Below are 26,700 nucleotides of genomic sequence, written 5' to 3'. Positions count from 1 at the left end.
CCTCACGAATGCTGTATCTTACATCCAATTAAACCAAAAACACAAAATGTTTTGAAATGACCACTTGAATTTGATAAAAACCCACATACTTGAATTATGTGCAGGCACTACATCTACAATATAAAATATTCTCGTTTGTAAATCTCGCAGACTCCCATCCTGCATTTTAGAAAATGCTTGACAAGATGTGATTTATTTGTTAGTGTTAAGTTTCCTGTTATCTCTGTACTAGCCAATAACAATGAATAAGTAAGATATCAGCGATATTTTTACTTTCAAAGAGATATAGGATTACTAGCTTCCTGCTGCCTCGCAGAACGCAAAAAGATGTAGAACGCTCTTCGCGGGAATTTATGAAATCAATTAACGAGGCTAGAACTGGAAGAAAACTGGTCAACATAATGGTATATCTCGACGCTGAATTCGTGGCAACGTCTCAAGAAATGGAAAACAGATAAGGTTGTAGGCCGGTATCGCATTCTAAAACCAGGGACAATAAAATATCTTCCACCTCTGGCAACAAACGGTGCGACTGGTACAAATATTCTAACAGCAGCTGATTAAAACTTCCCTTAGTTATGATCAAATTCACGTTTTTAGCAAATGCAACACATTATATAAATTATTTAACATAATATCGTCTGTTCTTATAAGGGCTTCGCATGATAAGACACAATTTCGTATTTTCAGTGTAACGTGCCTGATGTTTTGGAGTAACATAATATTTAGTACTGCAAAATGCTCAATAACCATTCTTTTTGAGTTAATGGATTGTGTGCACTCTACAGCATCGCTTATGTTAAAATATTCATCCTTAAAGATTGATATATTGTCCAACAATCACCCCGAATCAAAGACGCTTCAAACCCATCTTCTTAACGGCACTTTGAATACAAGCTACTATCAATCAAAGGATAGACATAAGTTTAATCAGTAATTATATTAATTTGTGGTTTTGTGCATTGTTAGACTGAGTGCAATTCAGCCATGAATTTAATTTTTTTTAGTAAGTTTACCAAATAACAATTATGCTTTCTCAACCCGTATAGGTAGGTCATAATGATAACATTTCTGTTTTTTGTTTTTTTATACCAGTGCATTATATCGCATTAATTTGGCTGCCATATTGAGACTGGTTCAGCAGTTAAACGAGAGTACACCTGAACGTTACTAATGTTGCTTACAAGAGCGGTAATGCGGTTTACGGTAGTGTATGTACCCGCTTACATATTCATCTAATAGTTTAAGATGCTTATAACGACGTTAAATAATATATGCCATTATCCAGTTAATAAGGCTAAATTTGGAACCCCTTTGAATTTATCAGCAAACAAGAGACACTTCTGCGACATATTAAAACAAACCCCTTTGACGGTAGCAAACTTTATATTTTTTAAGCATTTAGAAGTCTTTATTGTCTTGAAATTGTGCATAACATTCGTCATGTTGCACCTGAAAACGAAACAGGTACAATTATTGGGATGAAGACTCATGAGCACGAATAGTCCATTTATACTGAGAACCACCTGATGTCTACTTCTGAGTTATAATGTTTATAAACTTGCGAGATATTTCACACACAAATGTGTGTGTGTGTGTGTGTGTGTGTGTGTGTGTGTGTGTGTTTATATGAGGACACCATTTAGCCGAATGGTTTCAGGTTCCAGAAACTGTATTATGTACCTATGTATGTCAGGGATGTACTTGATAAAATTTAAATGAACGAAAGCAGACCAAATTACAGGGCCACCTTCAATCGGTTGCTAATATAGTTCTATGTATGTTTACATTTCAGTCAAGGGAACAAATTAAACTATTTGCAACGAACTATGCTGATGCCAAAAACAGATTCAAGCATTATTCAAGCCTCGAAGTACGGAGTCTTCAACCGTTCTCGAATCGTGATCTTCGTTTTTCATGTCCACATTTCCCTTGGTCGTCCCGTATGTTTTGGGTTGAATAACAGCTTTTTCAAAGAACATGCTATGGTTTATTTTTGTTTAGAAATAAATCTTTGCTAATGCATGGGCAATATCTCTGTTGCAAAACAAATTAGAAGACATTAACACTCTTGAGAGCCTTCTTATTTTCGCGGTCAACTATAATTTGTTAACTAGTTTTTCGTTGTTCTAATGCAAACACGATGCTGCGTGTATAACGTATTTTTGTGGTTTGCCGTGCAGAATGATGATGCATGTATTTTGGTTCTTCATGTATTTCAGCTATGTTTCATATTGATGTATACCACTGATTAATGACATGTTACCGGGCATGTCGATGGAAAATATTTGAGACACGTTTTATTTCTTGCATGATGCGCAATTTATTCATATTCACTGCATGAAACAAAGATTGGCCTGCGAAGTTGTGCGATTTCTGGTATTATTCTAATGAAGGTAGAGATCTGGTATTAAGAACAAGAGTGTTTAGGAAGGTTTAAATCGCGAAGCACGTCATTGTATATAGTAATTTCTCGATAAATGTCCATGCCTGTACCATTCAATATTGTTTGATCTGATTTTAATGCAGTCCAGATTTTTTCTATTGAGAGGTTCAAGTTTTACTTTATTTCAGTTTATTCACGGCTTAAGGCAGACACCCTAAAGGATCGCGAATCATTAGATCCGAAGAATTACTGTTGATCTCAACAAGTTCTATATAGCCTTTCTACACGGGTTCTTCTTCTATTGACGTTATTGAGGACATTAATTACATTGCAACTTGTTTATATGGTTATAACATACAAAAAAAACGAGGACCTCGTTTATGCATATAAAATGATGAACTTGCATTAATGAGGGCCTCGTTTATGCATATGAAACGTACTTGCATTCGCTAGCATCTTCAATCACTGATGTCTTCTTTTGTCGTGTATCACTGGTTAGAAATAAACTTCATAATTTATTACAAAACACAACAATAATTCAAATAACAAAAACCACAAAAATGACATTTCTGTCATGAGTCCGGCGCGTGCAAATCACTGAGCAAATGCGGCTCCCAAGGCGAAGTAATGGACGTGGCTGTTTAATCAGTTACATACAGGTTGTGTGTTCACCATGAACAAATATATAAAAACTAATGTATACATGAACCTTTGAAAGTATTAGGTTGACTGCGCGAGCGATATTTTTGCAGAATGAGAAAAGAAGAAAAATCAATATTACCACAGCTCTGCTTGTATATTAATTTTTTAACTGTCAATAAATTGATCTGGACTGTAATCAAATTTGATATTGTGTGTTTCAAGAAATATGAGCTGTGCGTTATTACTCCCTAAACCACTAATTCATATGGCAAAGGAATTTGTTTCACTAAATTCTATCGGTGATAACGTCAACAGTTTGTTCGATAAATCTTCACTCTGCTATGTAAGTCTTCACGAACGGTTAAAATATTGAATACAATATGCAATAATTAATGATATTTAATGAGTCACTATTTTGTAATATTATAGTATGCTTTGATCTGCGTTAATCTGCCAGATAATCTCTTCTGCAAAATTAAACCGTAAATGGAGTGTTAAAGAATGGTTTACAATGGCAGGTTGAAAAGATAATTTGGTTGTAGTTGTCTTCTATACGGTTCACCTACATAAATCTAAAGACATGGCAAGTAAGTTTGTAATCGAAAGATTTAGTGACAGTCAAGTAACTTATCAGTCAAGTAACTTGTCATCGAAAAGAAGGCCAATGAAAGCACCTAATGCATTTAATTTCGAAGGTTTCAGTCAAGATTGGCCGGTCCTTTAATCGTGTCCAATACACCTTCACTAAATATACCTTCGTTTTCATTTCTGTATGTTGAACCAAGCTGGTGAGCACGCGCTGTACAAAGCGATTTCAAATAGATAGCGGCATGTCATGAATCAGCAAATTTGGTATCCCTTAACATTATCCCATTCCTCTCCCAACGTAGTGCTTACATTTTAGCATAAAGAAAACTAAATAAATTATAACAATCGTATTACTTGCTACATGAAGCTTAGGCGCATTAACTTGATACAGGTGAAGGAAATTGTGAAAGGATTTGTAATGTTTATCATTCAGAATTGACTTGCTTATTGACAAAGGATAGATAATGAGAGTGTTTTATGTCCAAATGTGCAATTTGTCTTCCCAGATTATAAAAGCGAAAGCTCTTCACAGAAACTGAATGGAATGTTTAGAGTCTCTTATTGTATCCAAACACTGAAGTTTACTTTATTTACTAAGTCATCTACCACTTTTTCATTCGGGACAAATTAAAGAAGAAGAAAAAAATGCAAAATTATTGGGTACATCAAAGAAGAGATCAGACACCACCTTACCCAGGAAGGAAATACACCCGTTTTTAAGTGTTATTTACATAAATCTGCTCGTTTAGGTAAATGTTTACAACTTTGTTTTGAATCCTCTTACTAAATTTCAAATTGTACTCAGTACACCGAAATCGCTACAATTTTAGTGCAAAGTTAAATTAAAAATAAAATGTATCACACGAATTCTGTGCTGTTTGCGATAATATATAGATGATCTTACTTAAGCTCACATTTCATATGAAATGTATGAAACGAATATTGACTAGCAAGTGATTGAAATTATTCCACGAGATTCATAACTTTCATTTGGGATGAGCACACATGTGAGATTATATTTATCGCTTGACAAAAACTAATTCATTTTGTTTGACCAAAACCGTAGAAAAGTGTACTGAAATTACTTGCTGAACGTTTTAAAGGCACCTGGATACTGAGACCGCTACGCCTTCCTTTGCATACCACTGTGACGTCACTGAGTTACTCATCGCGTGTTACTAACACCATTTACATATATACATATTATGACTGTTATCATGTGACTACTGGTATTCACGTTAATATATCCATATCATAATTCACATATATGTAATGTGTAATCATAACGTCACAAATGACGTCATTACGTTAAGAGAAGGAAAGGCGTAACGCTCAAGGTATCAGAATGTATTTCGAAGTCATTTAAAACTCAACGAATAAAATCAATCTTTATAGCTGATTCAATTAAAAATATTTAAATAATGTATTAGATAAATATCATTTGGAAACTACGCATATGTCTCTCTCTCTCTCTCTCTCTCTCTCTCTCTCTCTCACTAACTACCTTAATTATTCTATCTATCTAGCTACATATATATCTATCTAATCGTGTCGACCGCTCAGATGGCCTAGTGGTCTGAGCGTCCGCCTCGGATGCGGGAGGTCGTGGGTTAGATTCCCCGCCGAGTCATACCAAAAGACTTATAAAAATGATACTAATAGCTGCCTCGCTTGGCGCTCAGCATCAAGAGGTTAGTGTTAGGATAGGTCGGCCTGGTGTCAGGATAATGTGACTGGGTGGGGCATCATGCTACATGTCTGTGGCATGATGCCCCAGTGCTAGGCATCACTATAAACTGCCACACAGCAGACATCGCAGCGATATGACTGAAGAATTGTTAAAGCTACGTTAAAAATCCAAACTCATACACACACACACACACATCTGATCGTGTCTATTTAATACGAACGAATATGAATGACTTAGCTTGCTAAACCGACCGCGAGTGCCATGAAAATAGTACAATTCTGTAGGTAAAATATCCAACCCAAGGTCAATAACAGCTTATGTACTGACACGGTGACCCTGTAATAAAGAATGGGTCGAGTCACAGGGCATCTTGCTTTCAACGAGCTGTCAGTCTACTGCGATACGTTACTACTTCGGTTATTTGCTTATCGCCAGCCATCTGTAACAAGCGAACGTACCTATACTTATCGGACTACTTGTCTCTTCAAATTTTTCTGTTAGAGCGCGCACTTAACACAAACGTCTTTAACTCACCATACGGTTTAAAGAACACTGGAATAAACAGTGGCATTCGTTATATGCCATCAGAAGATGAAGAATCGATTGATTAAATTGGCCCATTCCTATTTAGGCAGTAGTGAAGACGGGCGATTTATCCAGAGTATTCGATTTGTGCTTCCGAAGACCTCACACTCAGCGGAATCGCCAAGTCGGAAAAGTGTTGAATAAAGAGCGAAGACTGCAGCTTATCAGCGCCTCTAGTGGGAAGAGACAATGTAGAAATTTGACACCTCTGGAAGTCTTCCGATTGGTCTCTTTTCGCATAAATGTCACCAAGTGCTAACCGGTTTTATGAATGAGTGTGTGTCCTGATCTATAATGTGGAGTATATAAGGGTACAAGAACGCTTTGGACTAAAGGACTGGTTCTCTAACTTGCCCGAAGATGATGCACGTTTTCCTATCAAAATCTTGATAATATCCGGAATATTTCCTACGCGTTTCATTAGGTAAGTTGGCCTATCTTAATTACAATGCAACTGCATCCGTTGTTAATTTTATATCCATTAAGCGTATCTTCATAAGTTGGGATTTTTTTTATTTATTTTTTTATTCAGTGTTTTAAAGATATGCTTCGCTATTAAAAAGTTTAAGGTTATTTTAAAGTAACCTAAAATTATTAATGACATTTTTGCCTCCAGCTAAAAAGCATTGCTCCCAAATTATGACATTTTTTAGATTTAACAAATTAAATTTTTCATAGGAATTCAAATACTTTACAGACAGCCCTTTCTATCGTGACCTAGGTCTTTTGTCGCAGTTTTAAGTTGCTATTTTCATGGTTGTGTTCAGAATTTTTTTTACCTATTTCATTTATTCTGAAAATGGTTTCATTTTAACACAAATGTTAAAGTTTTTAGGCGATAGTCTTGCTAAAAGTGCAGTCTGTACTTGTTGTTGCTGCTGCTGTTGTTGCTTTTGTTATGTCTCTTGTATATTTTTGTCGTTTAACACAAGAGGGCAAACGTTATTTTAGTTCGTACCGACCAAAAATGGGAAGATAGTATCATAAGCTGCCGATTGGCTTGTCAGTGATGTCATTCACATAATGATTAGTTTGGGGACACACACCCCCTCGAACTCTAGTGATTGCTTGATAACTTAAGCGCTTTTGTATAATGGGTCAAAAGTGTTTAAACAGCTTTATTCAAAGACTGACGTTTATGTTTATCTGTGGTCTTACGAGTACAGGAAGTGTGAAGCAGTTGTCGTGGAATATTTCGCGTAATCAGCAGTATAAGGGAAGAGGCGGTAGCACGATTTTTGTCATAGCTTTTTAAACTATTGATCTTGAAACTATTGATCTTGAAACTATTGATCTTGAAACTATTGACCTCCAGCCTAAGTTGTTCGAATTGGTGTGTAATTTATGCTGTTTGTAGCCCCTTGTGTAAACTATACACACTACTTAACTCTTGAAAGGGTGTTGAATACCAGATCTATTCAAAGTAGAAAGCAGCTACAACCTTTGCTATGGGTAATTCTTGGAGGCAATTTGTATTTTTGTCTTCACAAGTATACCTCATATATCAAAGCACACCAATTAGGCTTTGAACCCTTTATACATTTCATAAACTAATCTTAAATGGAAATTTCTTCATAAACTTGTCAAGTTACGTATTATTTCATTTTGTGCATCAGCTTCCTTATAATAATCTGCCACTTTTTTGCAGTTATATATTATCAAAGAAAACTTAATCCACTTGTGCGAAACATTTCTATTCAGAAAATAGAAAGATTTTTTTTTTTAAGCCAAAAGAAAAAACGTTATAGATGTCATTAAGCTAATATAATTTACGATGCTACATGTAATTATGCATGCAGACGAGATTGCTGCTCCCTGCACATTGTAATGGTTATGTATGTCCATATTTAATGTAAAAACTTAAGGTTGTAAAAAGACCAGAGTCATTCCATCATAGCAAGATACACTGTAAGGTCTAAAAATACTGCTGTTGTTTTATATGTGTGTGCCCTCGGGCAACGGTTTAAATTACATACGAATTAACGGTTTGCCTTCTGAGCTTCTATGTACTGCAAAAACTGCATTTAGATAATTTTTAATGACAGTGGTAGTCGTCAATATTTGTATGCTGTGGTTAAGGTAGTTGAAGTGATGTTTGCTGTTTACCGTTAACTGTAAAAGCAAAATATTATCAGTAGTGACTCGAGTAGGTAAAATCTACATTGTAACATCGTACAGTATATCATGAGTAAAAAGTAACCATACCATTCGTGTTGACAATGCATCGTTTAGCAAAGTAGCAGTAGTACACGTAATAGGATTATTAATACCTTTTCTTCTTGATGCAGCTTTCCTAAAATTATGAATAGTAGTAACATTGGTCACAATAGCAGCATTTTTGTAGTACTTACAGCAGTAGTAGTAGTTACTGTTGTTGTAGTAGTAGCTGTTGTATAAGTAGCTGTTATTGTAACTCTACGCGCGCGCGTGTGTGTGTGTGTGTGTGCGTGTGTGTGTGTGTGTGTGTGTGTGATTTGGTAAGTAGCTTTAACAATTTTTTCAGTCATATCGCTATGATATCTGCAGTGTGGCAATTTATAGTGATGTATAGCACTGGGGCATCATGCCGCAGACATGTAACATGATGTCCCACACAGTCACATTATCCGGACACCAGGCCCACCAGTCCTAACGCTAACATCTTAATGCTGAGCGCCAAGCGAGGCAGCTTTTAGTACCATTTTTACAAGTCTTTGTTATGACTCGGTCGGGGTTCGAACCCGCGACCTCCCGCATCCGAGGCGGACGCTTATGGTAACGGCAGTATCAATAGTAGCATAATGTAGTGGTATGGTATCATTGGTCTTAAATTTAGCATTCAGCAAATAAGTAAATAAAGAACTGACCTTCAAGATGTTATATATATATCTGTTTTGGTGTTCTTTGCTCTATATTAGGACACATTTAATTTTCGGTTTAAATCGGGTGTCTGTGGGAAAAGACGCCATGTAGATTCCAGGGTATGCAAGGGGTGTTACCTTGTCATCGCGGCAATACCACACAAAAAATATTTTCTTACGATGGCATATTCTTGTACGTGGTGGTGAAAACATTCTTTTTTGTGGTGGTGAAAATATTTGCTATTTTCAAATAGTGGCCACATTAATGTTGGTAGTGTTGTGATTGAGATTACGGTTGTGTCATCGTTTTCATATCGATCAAATGAAACAACAAAAGTAGCAGCAAATGAGACCGGCGTTAAGGTCGGATAATAAAGCCTGTTGCATTTGTTTTAAGGATAGTGGATGTGGAAGAAGACCAGAAGCATTGCAAAACTGACCTATCGGCACATGTCGATCATAGAAATCGACTAACCAATCAGAGAGCGTCAATTAGACACACCTCCAAGAATTACTCCAGGCATTACTTACGTGCGGTATTTTCCTCCGACAAGCTGATTGTCGCAATAATGGCTTGGTTATTAGTATCATTGATATACTATGCATAGGTTCGTCGACTTGTCGATTGATAATGGTGAAAAGGTGAATGTGATGGCCTTGTAATTATGCCAGTCAATATCCAGGTCGTCTAATTGTAGACGAAACTTGGATGAGTAAAGACCCGTGGTCACGCTCACGATCAGCTTGAACGTGAACATGGTTGATGACAATTACCACATGTTTGTTTCCACCAAAGGATGTACAAAAAAAAAGCATGTCCTACCGATAATGTGAAGCAAACAAAAATCCAGCAAGAAAATAGAAATTGAAAAAAAAATATTGTACAAATGAACATGTCTAAAATAAGAGTCAAGAACCCATTAACTTCCGGCTTTGTCAGTCTCATTAAAATCAGATCTCCGCTGTCCTACGCGAAGATCTGACGACGACCGTTTAAGGGTCATGTTCTGGTGAAATTTGAATTAGCTAATGGAAATGCAGGTTTCAAACATCTGAAAATGAATCAAATCGTACAGTACACATTCGTGCTCTTTATCCGCACTGCCCAGTCTCCAGAGGCTATAAAATAAAAAAGACTTCATCTGATTGGTTGATAAAATTAGCGATTATGATAATAATATAGGTTACCAGAACATGACCTCTAAGCGGTCTCTGTCAGAACTTCATGGTTAACAGTGCAGATCTGATTTTAATCAGATTGCCGGCTTTGTAGTATGTGATTTCGTTTTTTCTTTTGGCAGCACTGGATTTAAGAATATATACTTTTGAAAATTATAAATATTTACTTCATAACTTTTCTCCACCCAATAATACAGCGATGGTACAGCATCGTCTCGATCCCAGATAATTGAGCAACACTTTTCTTTGATCCATTGTGTTGAAAGCGGCCAGGGTTGGGTGGCATTGGGTGGGGTGAAAATAGCAATTAATCATAAGTAATATATAAAACAATGGATTCGTGCATTTATTAAGCATGTATTTATATGTTTACATCGATCTACTTAACTTATCAAAATTCCATCTCATGAAGATTGTAAAACTTTAAGATCATTATAAACAACAGTATACTTCTAACTAAGCTTACTAATTGGGGGGGGGGGGGCGGACAGGGTGGTTGCTTGGGGCACAAAAACTCCTTTGGGACATCATCATCGCCTCTGGCCCAATTTACCCTTAAGCCACTGACTTCTAAATAATAATTATTTACAATTTTATTATATATTTTTATTTCATTTACAAAAAAGGTATCTTAAACAAACGTATGTTAAATTTAATAAAGATAAGACTATAATCTAAATACAGTAATATCTTTTGAAGTGGATTCCGTCTGACTGACATTAATATGTACTCAGGCCGCTTTAAAATTGATTTTAATTAATTACTGAAATACACACATACGTAATATCGACTTGAAATTCACACACATATATATATATATATATATATATATATATATATATATATATATATATATATATATATATATATATATATATATATATATATATTGTCTATTACAATATCATTTGTACAACGTGCTATTTTTTCAAATATTTGTTAAATAATAACGATAATCAATTTTAATAAACATATCATAGAAACTGTAACATTTCTCTGCCAAATACTGAATATTTGTCGGATGTTAACAGGTCGTAATGGCACGTGATTCGGTTGGCGGAGCGATATATTCTCTCGCGTAAGGTTAATTGAGAGACGCTGTACTTTCAAATATTAGGATTGTTAATTGATGTATAAGTTATATATTTTTTTTCTAGAACCGAGCATACAATGTAGGACGTGTATTTTTACATGTAACGTTTCTAAATCGGAAATCGTTAATATTGTTTTGACACTTGGGGACCTTTGTGAAATATGAGAAGGTTGTTTTTGATGAAAGAAGACATCGGTTATTGGTAGAAAACATATAAATCTTGTGATCTATTTTTAGAATGTTGACATGACCTTATGGATGTCAGCTTGAAACAACAGGATATTTGTTTTTCTACATAAAAGTAATGATTAATACAAATCTGCTTAATAACCTAACCGTCACCCATGCTTGTCTTTTACAAACGCAAGACATATTTTAATGGAAAAATATTCAATTCAGAACACGGAATAAAGTATGAAGTACCGTTTCAATTTTTTTAATTATTACCATCTGTACTGGCTTATATGTCGAGTCTCACAGCAAGCAATATAGATCCTGATCAGCCTTCGCATAATACGCTTGCAGCTCAGGATCTGTGCTTTTTGCAAGTAGGTTATTCCTGAAGAAAAAAAAATAGATCCAAATATGCTGACACTTTATGCGACGATAAATCGGGGTCTGTGCAGTACGTAGTTGGGCTCAACTTATAAGTGAATATGTACATTATTTATGGCGCTGAATGAATTTCGACATATTACGTTAATGTTTTGTAGACATGTTTGTTTAAACTTTTAAAACTTAAAGGTGCATCCGGGTTACATATCCAGTCTTCCAAAAATTGACAGGAAAGAAAGTATGTGTTGACAAAATAATGCATTCCGATAACAATCTGCGTAAGACAAGGAACTGAGGTATGTACAAATAATTTAGTTGCCATTTTCGTCATACCTGTTGAAAGATCTCATTACTGTCGTTTTACATATAATATTAAAAATGGCTGGAAACCGCGAACTCTCTATGATGACATGCACTCATGTCTGTGGAACAATTAAATTCTAAGTCCCTGACGAATACTTACATCCAGTTAGAGTCATGCAGGTGTAATAATGGCTTTGACAAATTTCCAAACTATATATCAATTTTCCACTTCACTTTGTCAACTAACAAATATTATTTTATCTTGACATTGGTTAGCCCGTCAAGAAATGTTTGTATCTTGAAACAATACACGCTTCCTTTTATTTCCAGGGAAGAATTCAGAGACTTCAGTTTGAACAACAACAATATACAAGGCAATGGCAGGAACCAGTCTGGTCTTGATTGCGGGATGCACCTTGGTCATTCTGGTCCTTTGTGTTGATGGTAGAGAGAAATCCACGCCACCTAGAGACTTAAAAGATATAGTAAAATTTATTGAACTTGTGAAAATAAAAAACAAGATCGAAAGTAATATACGACAGTTTAAAGAGAACATTACTTTTCTTGAGCCGGTGCCGACAGAACACCCAGCCACACCACGACCGATTCTTATCATCTCCGAGCATGCAGGTATGTCATTTTGCTATCATCAAGCTACGGAATAAAACCATACGTCTTTATCGGAGGAGTAAGATCACTTGATTTTCAAACCTATGGATATAACTATGCATCCAACAACTCTCAATCTCTTTTTCAATTGAAATTGACCAAAACATCTACAGTACAAAATTTTATTGATTATAATTATGTAACGATAATAGACCGATATATTTACTATTGAATGATTATACAAAACCGCTTAGAATTGTTTTTTTTTTCCAATAATTTTGCTTCCCATTTTTATCTGGAGTCCTTCCAGGAAAGTTCAGAGTTACTCAGTTATTACATACATACGAACGTACACACATATATGAAACTATGTATACAGATACGTACGTACGTATGTACATAAATGCATACAGACAAACATACATACATACATACATACGTACATACATACATACATACATACATACATACATACATACATACATACATACATACATACATACATACATACATTCATGCATGCATGCATACATACTTTGCAATAATTTGGATGAAGGCAGAACGGCTTGGTTCATTTTCTTTTCTAAGTTAGCAAGAATTTTGATATAATACGGTACTTTGGATTTATTTATATACAAAGCAATTATGTGGTGTCCAGAAACTGTGTTTTAATACTATACTAATTGGGTCATTGGGCTGCCATTGCATCCTACAATGAAATATAATTAATATTTTATCTGATTTTTTCTTGAACATATGCAGTGTAGTAAAAAATATTATTTGCATTAAATAGAAGACAGTTTAAAATCAAAGCAGAAGGAGTTTATCGAAATCAGAAACTGGGCTATTGCGTTGAATGACGAAAGAAATATAATGTGAATCGGCCATTACCGGAAAGGCCACTGCACTAAAATCATTCGTGTGTGTGTGTGAGTGCGTGTGCGTGTGTGTGTATGTGTGTGTGTGTGTGTGTGCGTGCCTGCGTGCGTGCGTGTGTGTGATTTTTATTTTTAAAGTAGATTTAACAATCTTAGTCATATCGCTACAATGTCTACAGTGTGGCAGTTTATAGTGATGTCTAGCACAGGGCTATTATTCCACAGACATGTAACATCATGTCCCACCCAGTCATATTATTCAGATACCAGGCTGACCAGTCCTAACACTGACCTCTTAATGCTGAGCGCCAGACTTGGCTGCTGTTAGTACCATTTTTGTATGACCAGGGCCGGCGCCAGACTATCTGGCGTCCTAGGCAAGGTTAGATTCTGGCGCCCCCACCCCTGTTTATACCATTAAAATAAGGAGTTACCCCCCACCCACCCCACCCCCACCCCATTTGGTTTCCGCAGCAGACTGAAGGTTTCGTATAAGCGTGATTCCACGGAAAAACTCGTGGCCTATAAAATCACGCGAACGTAATTACGTCCTGAAAGTTTCGTATACGCGCGATTTTCACTCACTCATTTTGCTTGTTCCGGTCAGCCTGGTGTTTCGGTCAGACTGAATCTACCCGATTATTTGTCCCTGTACAAAATAAACCAGGATAAAAAACGACCCACAATAAAACTGAAATTTATTTATTTATTTTTCAAAACTGTTGTTGATTTGGAGAAATGCGCCCCCTTGAAATCAGCGCCCTAGGCGGATGCCTAGTTTGCCTATATGGTAGCGCCGGCCCTGGGTATGACTCTACCGCGACCTCCTGCATCCGTGGCGGACGCTCTAACCACTTAGGACACCGGAGCGGTCTCAAAAAATAATAAGCATTTATTTCATTCCGATACAATTATTTCCAGAAAATACAACACAATCAAAGTTGCTTTTTCGATATGTTTTGTCCAAGTTTGTTCCTTACGTAAATCAGTCTTGGTTCATCTGAACTCATTAGGAACTGATCATTTCAATTTGGAGGTCGGTGGTGGTGGTGGTGGTGAGTGCTCTGGGAATATTTTGAAAAAAATCCTGCTTTCAGACAGCTTGAAAAGACACAATTGCTCTGATTTACAGCGGACAAAAAAAAAAACAGCTATTATAGCCATTATAACAGGTGGCAAACATACATTATCTTGAGATAGAAGCAGATAAAACATATACTGGCTGGATAGAAAATCCCATTCCCTCCCTCCCCCTCCCAACCCATAGAATCATAATAAATGGCCGGAGAGTGACTAATCCACAGAATCCATATAAAACGGAACAACAACAACAACAAAACCAATATAAAAGGAACTTAATTAGTGGTCTGAGTGGTTTAAACACTGTATCATCCCAACACAAAATGAAATTAACGATTGTTTGTATTAAGTGGACGACTCGACCTGAAACATATCTAGGCTGACTTGTTGCAAGTGAACGTTGGCGATTTATTTTTTATTTATGACAAGCTATGGTAGTTGTTGTTGACATGAAAGAGCACGAAGAGGAGACTTACTAAAACCTAGATGATTATGTTGATGATGATGGCAATAACTGTACCATCGTCTTCGATATTGGGGAAATTTGAATATTCTACTTGTGGTAGAAGTTCCCTTGACAACGGACAAGGCAGCTTTAGTATTGACTAGTATTATATATATGTATGTATGTATATATACCGATATTGTAAATTATCCAAATAAGACAGATTTAAAAATGTGTAGAACGATTTAGAAATAAACCTTTTACATGTATTAAATGTCTTGGAAACTTCGTGTTTTTGCGTTGATTGATTGTATTCGTGTGGTATGATCTACCTTCTTCATGTCGATGAAAGAAACTGCAACCGAATGAGTAATCCAGGAGACATAACTTTACATTTTTAAATGTAAACAATATATTTTGCCTGAAATTTTTTGACACGTATGAAATTCCTTTTCTTGTATATCATCAAAACAAAAACAACTTCCAAAACATTTATATTACTTACCTGACCGCGTTTATAGCAGTTCGTATATTTGGAAAAATTTATTATGACGTCGTCCTGAGAGCAGTTCATTTTCAAAATATATCAGTCACACGTCATTTACTTCACCCCCTTCTCTGAAGTGCTAGTAGTCCGCCAGTCGAGACATGAATACTTTTGTATTGTATCCACCTACTCTCATCGGCAGTTTGTACCCCTCCACTGATTTTAGAAACTAATGGACTCAAAGATATAAAAAACGAATAAAAAATTAGTCATTTTTTTCATAGATTTATAATTTCTAGCCTGATAGTCGTAAGGATTCTCTAGTACTGTTATTTTATTCTCATTTCAAACCAACCGCGGGTTTAGACATATGTGCTTTGCCTAGTCTATTTGTTGTAGACAACAGATGTGGATGTAGTTCACCGTATGGGAGAAGCTCTGAATAATTTCGTAAATTTCCGTAACTTTGAGAGTTGCATCCCTTGTAACACATGTATGTAAGACTTGCATGTTTTTGTTCATTTTGCTTTTAGAAGTATTTAAACTTGACATTGCAATTATTGGAAGCAGACGACACAGTTTTTACTGAAAATTGACTGTTCTAGGAACCGGACAAGGACAATGAGCAATGTATCTTGTTACATACATTGACAACTTCCGTTTGTTTTGAAATGCGAACAAGATGACATTGTTAGGTGCCACCTGCCGTCAGTCAGGTTAGAAATTATAAATACATGAATGCAATGACTATGTTTCGTTCACTTGTTTTGCATCCTTGTTGTTTTTCGTTTTAAAATAGAGGGTACAAACTGCCATGTAGGCAAATACTTTAGCAAACATTAGAACCGGTACAGGTGGAGAGTGTTGGCTGCATACGTAAAAAGATTACTGGTGAGCGATGACAGAATGTTTATTATATCTGGGGTCTCTAGATGGACTCTCTGAACTTCATTACGACTACGTAAGGTACTTTTCTGATTCACTTAATAGTTATTCCCCTTGGAACCGAGTCTTTCGTCTGTTTATAACTAATTTTACTGCTTGCAGATACTTTCTGATATTGTCTCCTATCGAGTCTTCGTTGATTCATGCGAAACGTAAATGTTTAATTTGATGTAAACGACGATAATTCGTCCATCCTAGTTTTAAAATTCAGCAGGTAAATTTGTTCAAACAGGCGTTTCCTTTGGCTCGGAACATGTTCCAATACAGACCCAAGAATATGAGATTAAAAAAAGCAACACACGTATCCGTTTTCTTTTGCTAAATTAGTTTAAAGTGCTAAATTAACGTACACACCTATCCTAATGGAAATCACGATGAACGCGACCTTTTTGTTAGGTGATGTCATTCAAAGACAACTACCAAATATTACATTTCCTTTTTTAATTTAATACATCTGCTCTGTATGTGATGCATGAAAGCGTGTTTAGGAAAAACAGAATAATCAGTATTGATAATTTAAAAAAAATCGATCAGAACTCCTCTTCTAGCGGTGGCAAAGTTTTCAAGAATCTCAGTGTCACACACGTACAGACTTTAATCCGAGAACTGCAACATTCGATGAGTATGACATCACCTTGCACAAGCCATCAGTCTGGACGTGACGTATTGTTTCTATCAGCCTCACCGAAAAAAATCCCATCTGTAACATAAAATAAGCATTTCTTATAACATGTTTGTAAAACTAACTAGACAAATACACAAACTGGATACTGAGTTTCCTGTCAGCTATTAGATATCTGAGCTGCATTTTCTTATTTTCCTCATGATGTCACAAACAGCTCAGTCTGATCGAGTGTCAGAGTGATGACGTTGTTATTTTTCAGCAGTAATATCCAATCCACTCACATGAAGGTTCTCATTTAATTTTCATACTTCTCGAGCGTTAGTATTAAACCGTGGGTGCTGAAAATCCCAGTTTGTACTTAAATTGTGTCATGGTCACCATGGCAATGATTTGGGTGTGCTCTTACACTGAACCTGTTTCGCTTCAGTCGTTGGCCTGATAATTTCTGGGCTTGTTTGTGATAGTGTGGAGTCTTTATTTTGTCCAAAACGTATCCGGGCCATTTCCTCGGTTATGAAAACATGTCAAGATGGCGGATAGGTTAGAAATCTGAAAATAAACACTACGGAAACCGTCAAATAGAAGTTTAAAAAGACACATCTTTTCTAAAATGAAAAGAAATATGCGTTCATAAAGAGATATTTTTTAAATAAATTACTATCTGGTTTGACCAAAGCGATATATAGCAACGAAATCTCCAAAAACACACCCATAATTTGCTTGGGTGTTGTCCATTCCATGTTTTGAAAAGGCATCTGTTGCTGCTCTCAGACCGAATCAATACAACTAACCTCATATGGCGTGTAGTTTTGTCTTCGTCTCATGTAGTTTGTCAACGGCGTGGCCAAAAGGTAAACGACGGATAAACCTCCTACGCAAAATTCAACAAAATGAATAAGAGGAATTCAAAGATAACGACACTGAAGAAAAATTATGCTTATACCTTATTTAAATCAATTCATGTTTATTTTGCACAATATGTTGACTTTTTTTCGTTTTTCATTGTTGTATATAGATATATTTCATCCAGATAATCTCTCATGCTGAGAACATTGTAATTGGATTGCGCATAAGGCTGAAGGAGCTGACTTTGTTTTCCAAGAAGTTATATATTTAACATTGGTATCTTCATCGGTCTAAGTTGCACCGTAGCTGAAAACGCGCTTGCCCATGAGTTAAATTGTCATAAATATCCGTTAGGAGCAACCATGGCCCTTCTGTCATCTCATACAGCTAAATCAATCCATTGACTCTCGTAACGTTTTTTTTTTTTTTTTAATGACTAATAGATGGAACTGCTGGGCAAGTGTTGCGCTATTATACAGGTGCTTGAAACATAAAGATTCCCTTCTTGCAAACGTAATCGTCTTTTATATAATTATCGATTTTGCATTAATCTCTCTTGTCTATGCACTTGTCCCGTAGAAACATTACTTAAGTACACCATAGAACCCGGCAAGGGAAACATTCTTTACGTTTCTCTGCATTAAAAATGTAACTAAATCTAGCTAGAGGTTAAGTGTGCGACAACCTCATTTGTCATCCAAGGTATTTCAGAAATTTACTCAACAGTTGATTAATTATTTCATACAACTCTGTTAAACAGCACATCTTGAATCGGATAATTTTGAAAAGGCCAACAGCCCCTATGTGCTTAGAATAGCGTTTATCTGCACCACAGCACAATAGTGGCTACATGGTTCCAACTGACAGTAAAAATGTAAATGTGAAGAATGAAGAGTTGCACACAGAAAACCATTGAAGATAAACCTTTTGCAAATAAATGTAAGCATTAAACACAATAATATAGACCGCAAAGGATAAATATTAATACCATGCAAAAGATATATAAACGATGCAGTATTTGCAAAATCTTTAAGATGTGGTCAAAATATAGCATCCAAACCGCATTGCCTCAGAAATAAAGAGATTCATGGTGGTACAGCTTCATGCAATTTTTTCACCGAGTTATTGTCAAAATACTTCGGTCTCAACAGGTATAAGCCGACACTCGTGACAAAAATGTGTTCCACTTAATGTGTACACTGACATGACATGCAGTCTGGTCGGAGTTCACTCTTCATAAGGTATACAGGACTCTGGTATGGGTGGCCGATGCGCGATCGGCATAATGCCACCTCATCTCTGTAAGATTTGTTCTACACTAGAGATACCAATCTCTAACGGTAGCTCTTGATGTTCAATACAAGGGATGTCACTCTCCATTGGTGACTCTTGATGTTCAATACAAGGGATTTCACTCTCCATTTGTGGCTTTAGATGTTTTATACAAGGGATGTCACTCTTCAGTGGTGGTTCTTGATGTTCAATACACTGGATGTCACTCTCCATTGGTGGCTTTAGATGTTTTATACAAGGGATGTCACTCTTCAGTGGTGGTTCTTGATGTTCAATACACTGGATGTCACTCTCTATTGGTGGCTTTAGATGTTCTATACAAGGGATGTCACTCTCCATAGGTGGCTTTAGATGTTTTATACAAGGGATGTTACTCTCCATTTGTGAATTTGATATTCTGAAGGTTGTTTGTAAAGTTCTCATTCCACATAAACTGTCAAGTGTGTAGAACACGCTGATTGTCAATATATGGAATCTTTTATTCGGAAACGGGTAATTGAAGGGCAGTTTTGATTGCTTTATCTACCATTTCGTTACCTTTTACAATGAAGCGGTTATCATCCCCAGGTCGTGACCAAAATCAGCATCGCTTGGGTTCCCAGTATGGTCGAGAACGGCCACCAGAAATCATATAAAGACGAAGTCATATGAAAAAACCTTAGAGTCGAGAGGTCCTGTTGGTGGGCGATTTAGGGTTACAGCAGAACAAAATTGGGAACCACTGCTCTATACCAAGGTGACTAGGTAGACAAGAGTAATGATAATTTTTTTTCCATATTGTATAAGTAATTCATGCTTCCAAAATATATTGCGTATTACAGGTTGCCAGATTTTATGCTTTATACTTTGCTAGGCTTTCATTGTTGAAAGGGAATCAATTAGACGATGAAATTTCCTTCTGAGAGGTTCCAGTATAGTTCAAAACCTTCAGTTTTCAGTATAGCTGTAATTTTTGCGGCACAAATTGAGGCTTTCTTCGCTAACCAGCTTAAGATTCTGCCAAGTAGTGTTGCAATAGCAGATCCAACCGTGTCTCCATCTGTTGAATCGTTCGGGTGTAAGGGAGGCTCCTATTTAATTCAATTTGCTCTGAAAAAAGAGAGCATTTGTTAAAGACCTTTTGAATTAGGCGAAAATCGAAATAGAATTATTTGTGGGAGGATAGGAGTGTTGATGACCAAGGTGGTGATCATGCAGCGTATAGTTCTACAGTATTTCTAACATTACGCTTTGCTGTTTCTAGCCGCGGATGAATTTGTATTCCAAAAGGTGGATGACGTTTGGCTTTAAGCACACGTCGTTTGTTATTTTGGACAAGGATAATCATGTATCCGCGTGATCAGATGGATAAAATATTTTGTTAGTATGCTAAAGAGCAGATCACTCTCATCTGAGGTAAAGTGATTGTTCGCTTGCGTCAATACTGAGGGTATCCGAAAGAGAAGTGGTACAGATCGCATAAAATATCTTGACCTACAGCCTCACTCTGATATATATATATATATATATATATATATATATATATATATATATATATATATATATATATATATATATATATATATATATATATATATAATGCATAAGTTTTTAAAATGGATTGGGGACAACGCTTTTCTTAGGTTTACAAACTACGTTTTAAAACTTCATATTACCACGAGAAGTCATTCATCGAAATATAGATACAGAGATATATTTTTATAATCCTCACATACATAGTTTTTGTTAATGCAGATTATGTATATTTTCTAAGTGTACGACAGCCTTATTAAGGAATGTTTAGTAGCTTTGGAGAGCGAACCATTATTCGATGAACGTAAACACAACCGTGTTGCATCTATGAAAGAGATATTGTTCTTTTCCATAAAGCAAGGTATTTGGAACTTGACTATTTGGACAACGAACTACCTGGCCGAAACGGTTTCAGATTCGTTAAAACGCCAACACACCACCCACCCACTCACCCCGCAAAAAAAAAACATGATGACGTAATACAATTAGCCTGCCGCATACAAAAGACATTGCGATGTGAGATTGTCTTTACTGTGTGAACTAGCAAGAATGTAAAATTAAAGATTTATACGGCGATGATTACTATTGCTTTTCCTTGTTTACAGTCCTTGAATAAAGAAATTACTTCAGTCACAGTGTTGCATAATTTATGAAACTCAATTCGACCATCATTCTGTCTTAATTCGTAGATCATACATAAGAAATAAAACGTGAATTGTAATATTCAAGGTAAATTTTCTTGCAGTATCCAAAACTTTGAGGAACACACCAATTACAAAATAAAAATATTTTTAAAATGAATTAAAACTTCATCAAAATAAAAACACTGAATATTGTAACACCTCTTTCGGCTGTATTCGTACACATTATTTTTGCTAGTTGTTTTTGAAAGTTACTATAATACCGATATTAGTGTTTCCTTCATCTGTTCGTTACTCATCTGAGTGACTTTGCTAGAAACAGGAATGCAGTATCATCAGAGTATGCAGTATCATCAGAGTATGCAGTATTATCAGAGTATGCAGTATTGTCAGAGTATGCAGTTATCTGCATGGCATAAAAGTGCCAAATCTTCGTATATCATTCTTATCTTGATAAGAAAAAATATTTGGTCACAATAATCCTATTACTTAATTAACAATGAAGCTTTTCCTTTGAATGTTTTTGCATGATGTACAATAATATTTCAAATATTCCCGCGATTTCAAACCATTTAACAGAATATTCAGCTGTAAATCGACTGTACATGCAATCGACTGTACATGCAATAAAGTCAACGTTCATTTTATTTACTGATATCTTAGAATTTTTGTGACATGTATTTAAGCCTTAAAATTTAGTTACTCAACAAGAAGGGCGAATAACCTTTGCTACATCAGGTTTGAATTCATATATCACTCAGTCATTCGATCAGACTTATAAATTATATTATCATTTTAGCACGTAAGTTATACTCTGTTTTCATCAGGAATGCTTGTCGGTAAAGGACGAGAATTAATTTAAATGAGGTGCAATGCTATTTACTGATATACGTGCTTTTTTGATGGATGGCATACATGCTTTGAACGCCAAAATGTTTATGGATTGCAAACACATACATAGGTCCTGGTTCATTCTTTGTCTCGACTGCAGGGAGACAAAGAATGAACCAGGACCTATGTATGTATGTATGTCTCGACTGCAGGGGCCCCGAGTGGCCGAGTGGTCTAAAGCGCTCTCCGTTACGGATCACTGCCATCTCACCTCTGTCTGTGACGGTTCGAGTCTAGGATTCAGCCAATGTGGGTATGTGAGAAAGCTTGCCAGTAGCTTCTCGTGGGTCGGTGGTTCTTTCCGAGGTTTTCCGGGTTCTTCCTCCACCATTAATACTGGCCGCCATGTATAGCCTATCGTGTGCTGAAGAATGGCGTTAAGCCCCAAAACAACAACAACAACAAATCTCGACTGCAAAGTAGTTGCATGCATATTGCAGTTTTGTTTCTAATGATACAATCATGAAAATCCAGACGACATACAAAGTTCGTGTAGCTTTTTGCTCTTTCAGTAAACAAATTTTAAGTTTGTTTGAATTATATTACATCTAACACCCACTAACATTATCACCATGCACTTTACTGTTGAGACTACTACTACTACTACTACTACTACTGCCACTACTATTTAGCTATATTCTACCATTTTCTGTCTTTGCTGCTGCTGCTGCTGCTATTATTACCACTTGTACTACTTATTGTTCGAGAGTTCTCTATGCAATTTCACTCTTTATCGCATCATCCGCTGTTGCATTTGCTATGGCATTTAATGAAATTTCGTCTTTTTCAGATTCGAAAGATTGTATGATGTTTTCCTTAGTGAAGGGTAACTTAACCGATGGCGAAGTTCCCGCAAAGGCTGACCTATGGGTTTACATTAAAAGCAAGAAAACAGGAGACAAAAGTGTTCAGAATAAAATGACAAAGAAAAAGAAAGGACGGATGTTGAAACTTATTGTAACTGGTGAAGGAAAGAAACTTTCAACATTACGTGTCCGCGTGAGTAAGAGCAAATGGTACAAGATTGAACTACCCATATCTGTTGTCCACAAGGTCTTCAAGACTCATAACAAAATGTTACATCTCTGCTTAATTTGCAAACAGTGTAATAAGAGATATCATGTAGTACTCTTGAGCCATCATAAATCGGGAAGTAGAACAAGCAAAAGCCTCCCAAACATTAAAAAAGAACAGTGGCCCTTTCTTGTGTTGCATTCAAAGCCTCAATTTGTTTCCTACCAAAAGAAGTGAACCCATATAAACGTTTCACACTTCGCGTGAGAGTCTGTGTCCTTTCCGGAAAATAGTTAGAAAATATTTTCATGGGTGCGTGAAATATGTGAATGAAAGCATTTGGTCAAATTAAGGGCTTTCATAGAATTGTTGAGCATTAAGAAGAATTTGTCTAAAAATATAATAAGAGATGCCAGCCAAAAGCTATTTTGGAAAAGAAATGCTTCTCAAAATGTTCTCGTGAAGACTTGACAATACGGAGTTTCAATTATAGACAACAACATTGGTGAACCGTAGTCGGACAGAAAGGCCAGGGAAATCTATTTGATCTGGCTGTGTTATTTGAGATCTTGTCTTCACTGGTCCAATATACCGATGCTGTTGTAGTGAATATGGCATTATATTATTAACAGTGTTAGATTAATAAAGATAGAATATCGTAACTCTCGACAAACATTACTTATATACGACTCGCAATTAATGCGTATGCAAGGATGATAGCTGGTCAACTTTCAGAGGAATAGCTTTAATGCGCATTTGTACCCAAATCGTACCGTTTCCTTTCCAGTTTAAAGAGCAGAATCATTTAGTTAGCATCATATGGTAACTAGGTCGTCATGCGAGTGTATCTGCTACACACGAGTGCATATAACACCGACTGAGTAACATCATTTTTTGGTGATGTGTGCTTAGTCGTGGGAGAATATGGGTTCGTATGTGCAGGCAAGGCGATGGGTGCCGTTTACCCGCGGACCTGAGTTCGAATTTCCTTAGAGTACGAATTAAACATTCTCTAACCTGTATGATAGTATTAGCTGCAATGAACAATGTTATAACGATGATGACGTAGAAAATGACTCGCTTACCTCATCTCAGCTTGATTGGTAAGCATCAATTTTCATCAACGAGCATTCGCACTAAAGCTTTAATGTAAAGGAAGGAAATTATATTTATTGCGTCGAGTTTGTTACCATTTTAGATCTCACTGAAGATATAACGCACAAATACCAAAGATGAGTGTACGGGTTACAGAGCAAAGAATTTTTTCAGTGCTTGATTAATGCATTCGTTGAATGGTCTTTGTAGATAGTGACACAGACATGTCAACCATACTTGCATGGCTGAGCCATAACATTATGTCCAAAAATTAATAAAATTCTGCGACAACATTTATTACTCAAAGTAGGAAGTTCGTATATATTCTTAACTTGTGTTGTGGTTTGTGACTGATCACTTTTGCGTTGCACTTTCTTCATTCCCACTGAAGCCATTTTCTCCCGTGGACAAATAAAATATTTCTTAAAGCAACATTTATTCGTACGCATTTAGAAGAACTGGAACAATGGAAGAAAACTTAAAATTGTACTCCATATCAAGAACAATTGTGCGACCTAATGCTGAATCCAAAGATCTCAAAGGGCTCCTCTCTGACAAAAATCATAATTCTGCGACACTACCCACCTCTACTCAGCTCGTAATTTGAAAATCAGAATCATCCAGTAGCATAATATATTGCATTAGCTAAAATAGTAATAACTTTTCTAAGTCGGATTTGTTCTCTCATGACAAGGAAGCGGATGTACACGAGACGCTCGTATAAAACCGCAAAGTCTCGTGGTTATTAAAAATAAGTTTGCATTTAGAATCTTAATTAATCTGATGTTATCATGAGTATGGAATATATTCCGATTTGAATCATCTTTTGACTTATACATTTTTTTGTGTGTGCCAATCTCGGCTTCTTATAGTGTGTACAAATCTTTTATTTACCAAAGGTCATTCAACATTATGCACAATCCGGGCTTCTTTAATTTCTTATAAAAAATATATCCTTTGACATGTTTTTCCAGGATACAAACATGCACAAAGACGATGAACTGTTGTCAAAACTATGTTACTCTATGATATGAGTTGGTATTGTTTCGCTCAGTGCATTTTACAATATTGCAAGTGGTTTAGGTACTGACATTTGTTTTTACGTCCCAGCGAATCATTTACAAAACCGCTTACACTCTGCAAAGTAGATTTAAAACCACTGTGTAATAATTTGTTCGTAGATGATTATTGACGTTTGTGTTTCTGCAGTCCTGCTTTATCCTGGGTCTGGAAACTTCAACGAATTACGTTCCCTTTATTTTATAATAGAATGGAAGGCAATTGCGATCAACACTGACTGAATGATGTGGTTAAATTTCGAATTAACAAGACAATAGCCCGTATTTTATGTCTTCGCAAAATTAAAAAAAAAATTTTTTTAGTGATCTGTTCATCAGTTTATCTATTATTTTCTTTTTTCTTTCTACACGTTACACTGCTAACGTAATTTTGCTTCCTTTATTCATTAGCGCCATGACTTTCTTATTAGTATTATACTTATTAGCATAATGCCATTATTCCACTAGTAAGCTGTTATACATTTGTTAATATCTACTGGTGACATCATTTCACTAGCAACCCTTCATACTTTTGTTATTATCTAATTATACTTCTCTATACATATCAGTTTATCTATGGATTATTTTTGTTAGCATTATTTGCATCTGAAATGTTGTTGTTGTTGTTTTAACGCCATTTTTCAGCACACGATAGGCTATACATGGCGGCCAGTATTAATGGCGGAGGAAGAACCCGGGAAAACCCGGAAAGAACCACCGACCCATGAGAAGCTACTGGCAAGATTTCTCACATACCCACATTAGCCGAATCCGAGACTCGAACCCACGCAGACAGAGGTGAGATAGCAATGATCCGTAACGGAGAGCGCTTTAGACCACTCAGCCAATCAGGGCCCCGCATCTAAAATGTAGAGAGAAATTACTGAAATACAATCTTGGTTTTTTATGCATTGTCCTATATTATCTGTTTTGACTTTTTCTGTTCAGCAGTTGATTTGGCTGTTCCTAATTTGCACTTGATTAGCAATACTGATCTTAAGCAATATCTGTTGTAGAATAAAACAACTGCTATTACATTCTGTAGCGTCAGTCAGCGAGTGACTTTGGAACATGTGATAGCCAACAAGTATTTATCCGCCTATATGACGCATTACTGGCGGCGGAGACCAACGGTGTTTGGCACTATGGGCGCCGGGACCCTGCTAGCAACTAATACATTTACTTCGACTTAACGTTTTATGCGTATGGTAATTAAAAAGCCCTCTTCCCTTGACCAATGGCATTAAATTCTCCAGAACACTCACCATTTTAGTGTTAATTACAGTCAGAATAGATCACATGTGTATCCATCAATTATTGACCTTATATATTTTAAATTGCTGACGCATGCGTGCAAGCGAAACTCCAGATCAAATAGTGCAAAGCATGGTTGGTATCAGTCACTAGTAATGTCCAAAAA

The 26,700-nt window shown here is 36.2% G+C and overlaps 1 protein-coding gene across 1 annotated transcript; it reads left to right on the top strand.

The window, feature by feature from the left end:
- The first annotated feature begins 5,730 nt into the window (after nt 1–5,730).
- LOC149779643 (uncharacterized) lies at nt 5,731–23,800 on the top strand. The gene is made up of 3 exons (XM_089940452.1): nt 5,731–6,315; nt 12,192–12,491; nt 22,904–23,800. Exons 2-3 carry the CDS (start codon nt 12,239–12,241, stop codon nt 23,362–23,364), a joined length of 714 nt encoding a protein of 237 aa, XP_089796578.1. The 5' UTR covers nt 5,731–6,315; nt 12,192–12,238; the 3' UTR covers nt 23,365–23,800.
- Nucleotides 23,801–26,700: the final 2,900 nt, after the last annotated feature.

This window comes from Sinohyriopsis cumingii, chromosome 17 (genome assembly GCF_028554795.1).
Source record: "Sinohyriopsis cumingii isolate HCF-2022 chromosome 17, ASM2855479v2, whole genome shotgun sequence".
NCBI classification, from domain to species: domain Eukaryota; kingdom Metazoa; phylum Mollusca; class Bivalvia; order Unionida; family Unionidae; genus Sinohyriopsis; species Sinohyriopsis cumingii.
Note: the sequence above shows the minus strand (reverse complement) of the source record. Positions and strands in the feature narration are given on the sequence as shown.